Below are 12,988 nucleotides of genomic sequence, written 5' to 3' on the forward strand. Positions count from 1 at the left end.
GACAGTGAGTCAGTATTCCATCTCAATATGTTATGGAATGGTTAGTTGGACAGTGTGTCAGTATTCCATCTCAATATGTTATGGAATGGTTAGTTGGACAGTGTGTCAGTATTCCATCTCAATATGTTATGGAATGGTTAGTTGGACAGTGTGTCGGTATTCCATCTCAAAATGTTATGGAGTGGTTAGTTGGACAGTGTGTCAGTATTCCATATCAATATGTTATGGAATGGTTAGTTGGACAGTGTGTCGGTATTCCATATCAATATGTTATGGAGTGGTTAGTTGGACAGTGTGTCGGTATTCCATCTCAAGATGTTATGGAATGGTTAGTTGGACAGTGTGTCAGTATTCCATCTCAATATGTTATGGAATGGTTAGTTGGACAGTGTGTCAGTATTCCATCTCAATATGTTATGGAATGGTTAGTTGGACAGTGTGTCAGTATTCCATCTCAATATGTTATGGAGTGTTTAGTTGGACAGTGTGTCAGTATTCCATCTCAATATGTTATGGAATGGTTAGTTGGACAGTGTGTCAGTATTCCATCTCAATATGTTATGGAATGGTTAGTTGGACAGTGTGTCAGTATTCCATCTCATTATGTTACGGAGTGGTTAGTTGGACAGTGTGTCGGTATTCCATCTCAATATGTTATGGAGTGGTTAGTTGGACAGTGTGTCAGTATTCCATCTCAATATGTTATGGAATGGTTAGTTGGACAGTGTGTCAGTATTCCATCTCAATATGTTATGGAGTGGTTCGTTGGACAGTGTGTCAGTATTCCATCTCAATATGTTACGGAATGGTTAGTTGGACAGTGTGTCAGTATTCCATCTCAATATGTTATGGAGTGGTTAGTTGGACAGTGTGTCAGTATTCCATCTCAATATGCTACGGAATGGTTAGTTGGACAGTGTGTCAGTATTCCATCTCAATATGTTATGGAGTGGTTAGTTGGACAGTGTGTCAGTATTCCATCTCAATATGTTATGGAGTGGTTAGTTGGACAGTGTGTCGGTATTCCATCTCAATATGTTATGGAATGGTTAGTTGGACAGTGTGTCAGTATTCCATCTCAATATGTTATGGAGTGGTTACTTGGACAGTGTGTCAGTATTCCATCTCAATATGTTATGGAATGGTTAGTTGGACAGTGTGTCAGTATTCCATCTCAATATGTTATGGAATGGTTAGTTGGACAGTGTGTCAGTATTCCATCTCAATATGTTATGGAGTGGTTAGTTGGACAGTGTGTCAGTATTCCATCTCAATATGTTATGGAATGGTTAGTTGGACAGTGTGTCAGTATTCCATCTCAATATGTTATGGAATGGTTAGTTGGACAGTGTGTCAGTATTCCATCTCAATATGTTATGGAATGGTTAGTTGGACAGTGTGTCAGTATTCCATCTCAATATGTTATGGAGTGGTTAGTTGGACAGTGTGTCAGTATTCCATCTCAATATGTTATGGAATGGTTAGTTGGACAGTGTGTCAGTATTCCATCTCAATATGTTATGGAGTGGTTGGTTGGACAGTGTGTCAGTATTCCATCTCAATATGTTATGGAGTGGTTAGTTGGACAGTGTGTCAGTATTCCATCTCAATATGTTATGGAATGGTTAGTTGGACAGTGTGTCAGTATTCCATCTCAATATGTTATGGAATGGTTAGTTGGACAGTGTGTCAGTATTCCATTTCAATATGTTATGGAATGGTTAGTTGGACAGTGTGTCAGTATTCCATCTCAATATGTTATGGAATGGTTAGTTGGACAGTGTGTCAGTATTCCATCTCAATATGTTATGGAATGGTTAGTTGGACAGTGTGTCAGTATTCCATCTCAATATGTTATGGAATGGTTAGTTGGACAGTGTGTCAGTATTCCATCTCAATATGTTATGGAATGGTTAGTTGGACAGTGTGTCAGTATTCCATTTCAATATGTTATGGAATGGTTAGTTGGACAGTGTGTCAGTATTCCATCTCAATATGTTATGGAATGGTTAGTTGGACAGTGTGTCAGTATTCCATCTCAATATGTTATGGAATGGTTAGTTGGACAGTGTGTCAGTATTCCATCTCAATATGTTATGGAATGGTTAGTTGGACAGTGTGTCAGTATTCCATCTCAATATGTTATGGAATGGTTAGTTGGACAGTGTGTCGGTATTCCATCTCAAAATGTTATGGAGTGGTTAGTTGGACAGTGTGTCAGTATTCCATATCAATATGTTATGGAATGGTTAGTTGGACAGTGTGTCGGTATTCCATATCAATATGTTATGGAGTGGTTAGTTGGACAGTGTGTCGGTATTCCATCTCAAGATGTTATGGAATGGTTAGTTGGACAGTGTGTCAGTATTCCATCTCAATATGTTATGGAATGGTTAGTTGGACAGTGTGTCAGTATTCCATCTCAATATGTTATGGAATGGTTAGTTGGACAGTGTGTCAGTATTCCATCTCAATATGTTATGGAGTGTTTAGTTGGACAGTGTGTCAGTATTCCATCTCAATATGTTATGGAATGGTTAGTTGGACAGTGTGTCAGTATTCCATCTCAATATGTTATGGAATGGTTAGTTGGACAGTGTGTCAGTATTCCATCTCATTATGTTACGGAGTGGTTAGTTGGACAGTGTGTCGGTATTCCATCTCAATATGTTATGGAGTGGTTAGTTGGACAGTGTGTCAGTATTCCATCTCAATATGTTATGGAATGGTTAGTTGGACAGTGTGTCAGTATTCCATCTCAATATGTTATGGAGTGGTTCGTTGGACAGTGTGTCAGTATTCCATCTCAATATGTTACGGAATGGTTAGTTGGACAGTGTGTCAGTATTCCATCTCAATATGTTATGGAGTGGTTAGTTGGACAGTGTGTCAGTATTCCATCTCAATATGCTACGGAATGGTTAGTTGGACAGTGTGTCAGTATTCCATCTCAATATGTTATGGAGTGGTTAGTTGGACAGTGTGTCAGTATTCCATCTCAATATGTTATGGAGTGGTTAGTTGGACAGTGTGTCGGTATTCCATCTCAATATGTTATGGAATGGTTAGTTGGACAGTGTGTCAGTATTCCATCTCAATATGTTATGGAGTGGTTACTTGGACAGTGTGTCAGTATTCCATCTCAATATGTTATGGAATGGTTAGTTGGACAGTGTGTCGGTATTCCATCTCAATATGTTATGGAATGGTTAGTTGGACAGTGTGTCAGTATTCCATCTCAATATGTTATGGAATGGTTAGTTGGACAGTGTGTCAGTATTCCATCTCAATATGTTATGGAATGGTTAGTTGGACAGTGTGTCGGTATTCCATCTCAATATGTTATGGAATGGTTAGTTGGACAGTGTGTCAGTATTCCATCTCAATATGTTATGGAGTGGTTAGTTGGACAGTGTGTCAGTATTCCATCTCAATATGTTATGGAGTGGTTAGTTGGACAGTGTGTCAGTATTCCATCTCCATATGTTATGGAGTGGTTAGTTGGACAGTGTGTCAGTATTCCATCTCAATATGTTATGGAATGGTTAGTTGGACAGTGTGTCAGTATTCCATCTCAATATGTTATGGAGTGGTTAGTTGGACAGTGTGTCAGTATTCCATCTCAATATGTTATGGAATGGTTAGTTGGACAGTGTGTCAGTATTCCATCTCAATATGTTATGGAGTAGTTAGTTGGACAGTGTGTCAGTATTCCATCTCAATATGTTATGGAATGGTTAGTTGGACAGTGTGTCAGTATTCCATCTCAATATGTTATGGAGTGGTTAGTTGGACAGTGTGTCAGTATTCCATCTCAATATGTTATGGAATGGTTAGTTGGACAGTGTGTCAGTATTCCATCTCAATATGTTATGGAATGGTTAGTTGGACAGTGTGTCAGTATTCCATCTCAATATGTTATGGAATGGTTAGTTGGACAGTGTGTCAGTATTCCATCTCAATATGTTATGGAGTGGTTAGTTGGACAGTGTGTCAGTATTCCATCTCAATATGTTATGGAATGGTTAGTTGGACAGTGTGTCAGTATTCCATCTCAATATGTTATGGAGTGGTTGGTTGCACAGTGTGTCAGTATTCCATCTCAATATGTTATGGAATGGTTAGTTGGACAGTGTGTCAGTATTCCATATCAATATGTTATGGAATGGTTAGTTGGACAGTGTGTCAGTATTCCATCTCAATATGTTATGGAATGGTTAGTTGGACAGTGTGTCAGTATTCCATCTCAATATGTTATGGAATGGTTAGTTGGACAGTGTGTCTGTATTCCATCTCAATATGTTATGGAATGGTTAGTTGGACAGTGTGTCAGTATTCCATCTCAATATGTTATGGAATGGTTGGTTGGACAGTGTGTCAGTATTCCATCTCAATATGTTATGGAATGGTTAGTTGGACAGTGTGTCAGTATTCCATCTCAATATGTTATGGAGTGGTTAGTTGGACAGTGTGTCAGTATTCCATCTCAATATGTTATGGAATGATTAGTTGGACAGTGTGTCAGTATTCCATCTCAATATGTTATGGAATGGTTAGTTGGACAGTGTGTCAGTATTCCATCTCAATATGTTACGGAATGGTTAGTTGGACAGTGTGTCAGTATTCCATCTCAATATGTTATGGGGTGGTTAGTTGGACAGTGTGTCAGTATTCCATCTCAATATGTTATGGAGTGGTTAGTTGGACAGTGTGTCAGTATTCCATCTCAATATGTTATGGAATGGTTAGTTGGACAGTGTGTCAGTATTCCATCTCAATATGTTATGGAATGGTTAGTTGGACAGTGTGTCAGTATTCCATCTCAATATGTTATGGAGTGGTTAGTTGGACAGTGTGTCAGTATTCCATCTCAATATGTTATGGAATGGTTAGTTGGACAGTGTGTCAGTATTCCATCTCAATATGTTATGGAGTAGTTAGTTGGACAGTGTGTCAGTATTCCATCTCAATATGTTATGGAATGGTTAGTTGGACAGTGTGTCAGTATTCCATCTCAATATGTTATGGAATGGTTAGTTGGACAGTGTGTCAGTATTCCATCTCAATATGTTATGGAATGGTTAGTTGGACAGTGTGTCAGTATTCCATCTCAATATGTTATGGAATGGTTAGTTGGACAGTGTGTCAGTATTCCATCTCAATATGTTATGGAATGGTTAGTTGGACAGTGTGTCAGTATTCCATCTCAATATGTTATGGAGTGGTTAGTTGGACAGTGTGTCAGTATTCCATCTCAATATGTTATGGAATGGTTAGTTGGACAGTGTGTCAGTATTCCATCTCAATATGTTATGGAGTGGTTGGTTGCACAGTGTGTCAGTATTCCATCTCAATATGTTATGGAATGGTTAGTTGGACAGTGTGTCAGTATTCCATCTCAATATGTTATGGAATGGTTAGTTGGACAGTGTGTCAGTATTCCATCTCAATATGTTATGGAATGGTTAGTTGGACAGTGTGTCAGTATTCCATCTCAATATGTTATGGAGTGGTTAGTTGGACAGTGTGTCAGTATTCCATCTCAATATGTTATGGAATGGTTAGTTGGACAGTGTGTCAGTATTCCATCTCAATATGTTATGGAGTGGTTGGTTGCACAGTGTGTCAGTATTCCATCTCAATATGTTATGGAATGGTTAGTTGGACAGTGTGTCAGTATTCCATATCAATATGTTATGGAATGGTTAGTTGGACAGTGTGTCAGTATTCCATCTCAATATGTTATGGAATGGTTAGTTGGACAGTGTGTCAGTATTCCATCTCAATATGTTATGGAATGGTTAGTTGGACAGTGTGTCTGTATTCCATCTCAATATGTTATGGAATGGTTAGTTGGACAGTGTGTCAGTATTCCATCTCAATATGTTATGGAATGGTTGGTTGGACAGTGTGTCAGTATTCCATCTCAATATGTTATGGAATGGTTAGTTGGACAGTGTGTCAGTATTCCATCTCAATATGTTATGGAGTGGTTAGTTGGACAGTGTGTCAGTATTCCATCTCAATATGTTATGGAATGATTAGTTGGACAGTGTGTCAGTATTCCATCTCAATATGTTATGGAATGGTTAGTTGGACAGTGTGTCAGTATTCCATCTCAATATGTTACGGAATGGTTAGTTGGACAGTGTGTCAGTATTCCATCTCAATATGTTATGGGGTGGTTAGTTGGACAGTGTGTCAGTATTCCATCTCAATATGTTATGGAGTGGTTAGTTGGACAGTGTGTCAGTATTCCATCTCAGTATGTTATGGAATGGTTAGTTGGACAGTGTGTCAGTATTCCATCTCAATATGTTATGGAGTGGTTAGTTGGACAGTGTGTCAGTATTCCATCTCCATATGTTATGGAGTGGTTAGTTGGACAGTGTGTCAGTATTCCATCTCAATATGTTATGGAATGGTTAGTTGGACAGTGTGTCAGTATTCCATCTCAATATGTTATGGAGTGGTTAGTTGGACAGTGTGTCAGTATTCCATCTCAATATGTTATGGAATGGTTAGTTGGACAGTGTGTCAGTATTCCATCTCAATATGTTATGGAGTAGTTAGTTGGACAGTGTGTCAGTATTCCATCTCAATATGTTATGGAATGGTTAGTTGGACAGTGTGTCAGTATTCCATCTCAATATGTTATGGAGTGGTTAGTTGGGCAGTGTGTCAGTATTCCATCTCAATATGTTATGGAATGGTTAGTTGGACAGTGTGTCAGTATTCCATCTCAATATGTTATGGAATGGTTAGTTGGACAGTGTGTCAGTATTCCATCTCAATATGTTATGGAATGGTTAGTTGGACAGTGTGTCAGTATTCCATCTCAATATGTTATGGAATGGTTGGTTGGACAGTGTGTCAGTATTCCATCTCAATATGTTATGGAATGGTTAGTTGGACAGTGTGTCAGTATTCCATCTCAATATGTTATGGAGTGGTTAGTTGGACAGTGTGTCAGTATTCCATCTCAATATGTTATGGAATGGTTAGTTGGACAGTGTGTCAGTATTCCATCTCAATATGTTATGGAATGGTTAGTTGGACAGTGTGTCAGTATTCCATCTCAATATGTTATGGAATGGTTAGTTGGACAGTGTTCAGTATTCCATCTCAATATGTTATGGAATGGTTCGTTGGACAGTGTGTCGGTATTCCATCTCAATATGTTATGGAGTGGTTAGTTGGACAGTGTGTCAATATTCCATCTCAATATGTTATGGAATGGTTAGTTGGACAGTGTGTCAGTATTCCATCTCAATATGTTATGGAATGGTTAGTTGGACAGTGTGTCAGTATTCCATCTCAATATGTTATGGAGTGGTTAGTTGGACAGTGTGTCAGTATTCCATCTCAATATGTTATGGAATGGTTAGTTGGACAGTGTGTCAGTATTCCATCTCAATATGTTATGGAATGGTTAGTTGGACAGTGTGTCAGTATTCCATCTCAATATGTTATGGAGTGGTTAGTTGGACAGTGTGTCAGTATTCCATCTCAATATGTTATGGAATGGTTAGTTGGACAGTGTGTCAGTATTCCATCTCAATATGTTATGGAATGGTTAGTTGGACAGTGTGTCAGTATTCCATCTCAATATGTTATGGAATGGTTAGTTGGACAGTGTGTCAGTATTCCATCTCAATATGTTATGGAGTGGTTAGTTGGACAGTGTGTCAGTATTCCATCTCAATATGTTATGGAATGGTTAGTTGGACAGTGTGTCAGTATTCCATCTCAATATGTTATGGAGTGGTTGGTTGGACAGTGTGTCAGTATTCCATCTCAATATGTTATGGAGTGGTTAGTTGGACAGTGTGTCAGTATTCCATCTCAATATGTTATGGAATGGTTAGTTGGACAGTGTGTCAGTATTCCATCTCAATATGTTATGGAATGGTTAGTTGGACAGTGTGTCAGTATTCCATATCAATATGTTATGGAGTGATTAGTTGGACAGTGTGTCGGTATTCCATCTCATTATGTTATGGAGTGGTTAGTTGGACAATGTCTGTATTCTGTCTTGATATGTTCTGGAGTGGTGAGTTGGACATTGTGTCAGTATTCCATCTCAATATGTTATGGAATGGTTAGTTGGACAGTGTGTCGGTATTCCATCTCATTATGTTACGGAGTGGTTAGTTGGACAGTGTGTCGGTATTCCATCTCAATATGTTATGGAATGGTTAGTTGGACAGTGTGTCGGTATTCCATCTCATTATGTTACGGAGTGGTTAGTTGGACAGTGTGTCGGTATTCCATCTCAATATGTTATGGAGTGGTTAGTTGGACAGTGTGTCAGTATTCCATCTCAATATGTTATGGAATGGTTAGTTGGACAGTGTGTCAGTATTCCATCTCATTATGTTACGGATTGGTTAGTTGGACAGTGTGTCAGTATTCCATCTCAATATGTTATGGAATGGTTAGTTGGACAGTGTGTCAGTATTCCATCTCAATATGTTATGGAATGGTTAGTTGGATAGTGTGTCAGTATTCCATCTCAATATGTTATGGAATGGTTAGTTGGACAGTGTGTCAGTATTCCATCTCAATATGTTATGGAATGGTTAGTTGGACAGTGTGTCAGTATTCCATCTCAATATGTTATGGAATGGTTAGTTGGACAGTGTGTCAGTATTCCATATCAATATGTTATGGAATGGTTAGTTGGACAGTGTGTCGGTATTCCATCTCAATATGTTATGGAGTGGTTAGTTGGACAGTGTGTCAGTATTCCATCTCAATATGTTATGGAATGGTTAGTTGGACAGTGTGTCAGTATTCCATCTCAATATGCTATGGAATGGTTAGTTGGACAGTGTGTCAGTATTCCATCTCAATATGTTATGGAATGATTAGTTGGACAGTGTGTCAGTATTCCATATCAATATGTTATGGAATGGTTAGTTGGACAGTGTGTCGGTATTCCATCTCAATATGTTATGGAGTGGTTAGTTGGACAGTGTGTCAGTATTCCATCTCAATATGTTATGGAATGTTTCGTTGGACAGTGTGTCAGCATTCCATCTCAATATGTTATGGAGTGGTTAGTTGGACAATGTGTCAGTATTCCATCTCAATATGTTATGGAGTGGTTAGTTGGACAATGTGTCAGTATTCCATCTCAATATGTTATGGAGTGGTTAGTTGGACTGTGTGTCAGTATTCCATCTCAATATGTTATGGAGTGGTTAGTTGGACAGTGTGTCAGTATTCCATATCAATATGTTATGGAATGGTTAGTTGGACAGTGTGTCAGTATTCCATCTCAATATGTTATGGAGTGGTTAGTTGGACAGTGTGTCAGTATTCCATCTCAATATGTTATGGAATGGTTAGTTGGACAGTGTGTCAGTATTCCATATCAATATGTTATGGAATGGTTAGTTGAACAGTGTGTCAGTATTCCATCTCAATATGTTATGGAGTGGTTAGTTGGACAGTGTGTCAGTATTCCATATCAATATGTTATGGAGTGGTTAGTTGGACAGTGTGTCGGTATTCCATCTCATTATGTTATGGAGTGGTTAGTTGGACAATGTCTGTATTCTGTCTTGATATGTTCTGGAGTGGTGAGTTGGACATTGTGTCAGTATTCCATCTCAATATGTTATGGAATGGTTAGTTGGACAGTGTGTCAGTATTCCATCTCAATATGTTATGGAATGGTTAGTTGGACAGTGTGTCAGTATTCCATATCAATATGTTATGGAATGGTTAGTTGGACAGTGTGTCAGTATTCCATATCAATATGTTATGGAGTGGTTAGTTGGACAATGTCTGTATTCTGTCTTGATATGTTCTGGAGTGGTGAGTTGGACATTGTGTCAGTATTCCATCTCAATATGTTATGGAGTGGTTAGTTGGACAGTGTGTCAGTATTCCATCTCAATATGTTATGGAGTGGTTAGTTGGACAGTGTGTCAGTATTCCATATCAATATGTTATGGAGTGGTTAGTTGGACAATGTCTGTATTCTGTCTTGATATGTTCTGGAGTGGTGAGTTGGACATTGTGTCAGTATTCCATCTCAATATGTTATGGAATGGTTAGTTGGACAGTGTGTCAGTATTCCATCTCAATATGTTATGGAGTGGTTAGTTGGACAATGTCTGTATTCCGTCTTGATATGTTCTGGAGTGGTTCGTTGGACAATGTCTGTATTCCATCTCAATATGTTATGGAGTGGTTAGTTGGACAATGTCTGTATTCTGTCTTGATATGTTCTGTAGTGGTTAGTTGGACATTGTGTCAGTATTCCATCTCAATATGTTCTGGAGTGGTGAGTTGGACATTGTGTCAGTATTCCATCTCAATATGTTCTGGAGTGGTTAGTTGGGCAGTGTGTCGGTATTCCATCTCAATATGTTCTGGAGTGGTTAGTTGGACAGTGTGTCAGTATTCCATCTCAATATGTTATGGAATGGTTAGTTGGACAGTGTGTCGGTATTCCATCTCAATATGTTATGGAGTGGTTAGTTGGACAGTGTGTCAGTATTCCATCTCAATATGTTATGGACTGGTTAGTTGGACAATGTCTGTATTCCGTCTTGATATGTTCTGGAGTGGTTAGTTGGACAGTGTGTCAGTATTCCATCTCAATATGTTATGGAATGGTTAGTTGGACAGTGTGTCGGTATTCCATCTCAATATGTTATGGAGTGGTTAGTTGGACAGTGTGTCGGTATTCCATCTCAATATGTTATGGAGTGGTTAGTTGGACAGTGTGTCGGTATTCCATCTCAATATGTTATGGAGTGGTTAGTTGGACAGTGTGTCAGTATTCCATCTCAATATGTTATGGAGTGGTTAGTTGGACAATGTCTGTATTCCGTCTTGATATGTTCTGGAGTGGTTAGTTGGACAGTGTGTCAGTATTCCATCTCAATATGTTATGGAATGGTTAGTTGGACATTGTGTCGGTATTCCATCTCAATATGTTATGGAATGGTTAGTTGGACAGTGTGTCGGTTTTCCATCTCAATATGTTATGGAATGGTTAGTTGGACATTGTGTCGGTATTCCATCTCAATATGTTATGGAATGGTTAGTTGGACAGTGTGTCAGTATTCCATCTCAATATGTTATGGAATGGTTAGTTGGACAGTGTGTCAGTATTCCATCTCAATATGTTATGGAGTGGTTAGTTGGACAGTGTGTCGGTATTCCATATCAATATGTTATGGAGTGGTTAGTTGAACAATGTCTGTATTCCGTCTTGATATGTTCTGGAGTGGTTAGTTGGACAGTTTGTCGGTATTCCATCTCAATATGTTATGGAGTGGTTAGTTGGACAGTGTGTCGGTATTCCATCTCAATATGTTATGGAGTGGTTAGTTGGACAGTGTGTCGGTATTCCATCTCAATATGTTATGGAGTGGTTAGTTGGACAATGTCTGTATTCCGTCTTGATATGTTCTGGAGTGGTTAGTTGGACAGTGTGTCGGTATTCCATCTCAATATGTTATGGAGTGGTTAGTTGGACAATGTCTGTATTCCGTCTTGATATGTTCTGGAGTGGTTAGTTGGACAGTACCAGTATTCCATCTCAATGTGTTCTGGGGTGGTTAATTGCACAGTGTGTCAGTATTCCATCTCAATATGTTATCCAGTGCTTGGTCGGTCAGTGTGTCAGTATTCCATCTCAATATGTTATGGAGTGGTTATGTGTCAGTATTCCATCTCCATTATTTTTTCCTGATCCTTTTGCTTATCAAATGATTATTTAACTGTAATAAATGACACTGTTGCTACGTTTGCTTTGTGCTAAGAAGTTAAATTTGAATTCTTTGATTCTGTGTTTAGAAATGAGGGAGGACAGCTGTCAGCCACAGGAATACCTAGTGGAAGGAGTCAAGTCACTAATCCCTGCACTTAAATGCTGGATTCAGAAAGAGGTAACTGAGTTTTCATCAAGATTCCTGCTAAGCAGATATATAAATACAAAGCAGTGCAGTTGCTGGAAATCTGAAATGAAAACAAAAGTTGCTGGAAATACTCAGCACGTCCCACAGCATCTCTGGAGAGATAAACAGTTAATGTTTCAGGTCGATGAACTTGCGTCAGAGCTACAGAAGTGGTGGGTAATCTTCCGATCATCCCTAGATAAGGGGGCAGTGCCAGAGGATTGTAAATTGGCACATGTTGACACCCTTATTCAAGAAAGAAAGAAGGACATTCCTGATAACTACAGTTTAACATCAGTGGTGCACAAGGTGTTAGAAACCATTAACAGGGCAATAAATGAGCAGGCACTTGGAGAGGTTAGAGTTAATTCAGGAGAGCCAGCATGGATTTGTAATTTAATTTTTTGATGAAGAAAGTGAAGGTTGTTGAAGGGAATGCAGTGGATGCTGTGTATATGGATTTTAAGAAAGTTTTTGACCAAGTTCCACATAAAAGGCAGGTTAACAAAATTGAGCTTCATGGAATAGGAGGGTCAGTGTCAGCTTGGATAAAAAAATTGGCTTAAGGACAGAAAATAGAACGGCACAGTGAATGGTTGCTGTTCTGATTGGGGGATGATAGACAGTGGTGTTTCCCATGGGTCAGTGCTAGCACCAGTTCTTTTTTTGACTTTTATAAATGACATGGATCTTGGAATGCAGAGTAAATTTTGAAAATTGTCGCTGATACCAAACTTGTAGGTGTGGCAAACAGTGAAGATGATACCAGTCAACTGCAACAGGACATAGGCTAGCCGAATGAGTGGACAACTGGCATATAGAAAAGTGTGAGGTGATGTATTTTGGCAGAAGGGATAGGGAGAGGCAATTCAGATTTAATGGCGCAGTTCTAATGAGTGTGCAGGAACAGAGGGACCTGGGGGTTCATGTGCATCAATCTTCAAAGGTGGTAGGACATATTGAGAGAGTAGTTAGCAAAGCATCTGGAATCCCGGGCTTCATAAATAAAGGCATTGAGTGCAAAAACAGGGAAGTTATACTGAACCTTTACAAAGCTCTGGTTAAAC

At 38.9% G+C, this 12,988-nt stretch overlaps 1 protein-coding gene across 5 annotated transcripts in view; it reads left to right on the forward strand.

Moving 5' to 3' along the window:
- Positions 1 to 12,988, forward strand: part of LOC137379766 (lysine-specific demethylase 7B-like) — a 306,451-nt gene that overhangs the window by 158,824 nt on the left and 134,639 nt on the right. For all 5 annotated transcript variants that reach the window (XR_010976905.1, XR_010976904.1, XM_068051124.1 and 2 more), the window contains exon 10: positions 11,821 to 11,912. Coding sequence is in view for 3 of the 5 variants with exons in the window: in XM_068051124.1 (XP_067907225.1) it covers positions 11,821 to 11,912 (92 nt within the window). In the remaining 2 variants the exon portion in view is untranslated. The remainder of the gene's footprint in view (positions 1 to 11,820; positions 11,913 to 12,988) is intronic.

The sequence above is a fragment of the Heterodontus francisci genome, chromosome 18, assembly GCF_036365525.1.
Source record: "Heterodontus francisci isolate sHetFra1 chromosome 18, sHetFra1.hap1, whole genome shotgun sequence".
NCBI classification, from domain to species: domain Eukaryota; kingdom Metazoa; phylum Chordata; class Chondrichthyes; order Heterodontiformes; family Heterodontidae; genus Heterodontus; species Heterodontus francisci.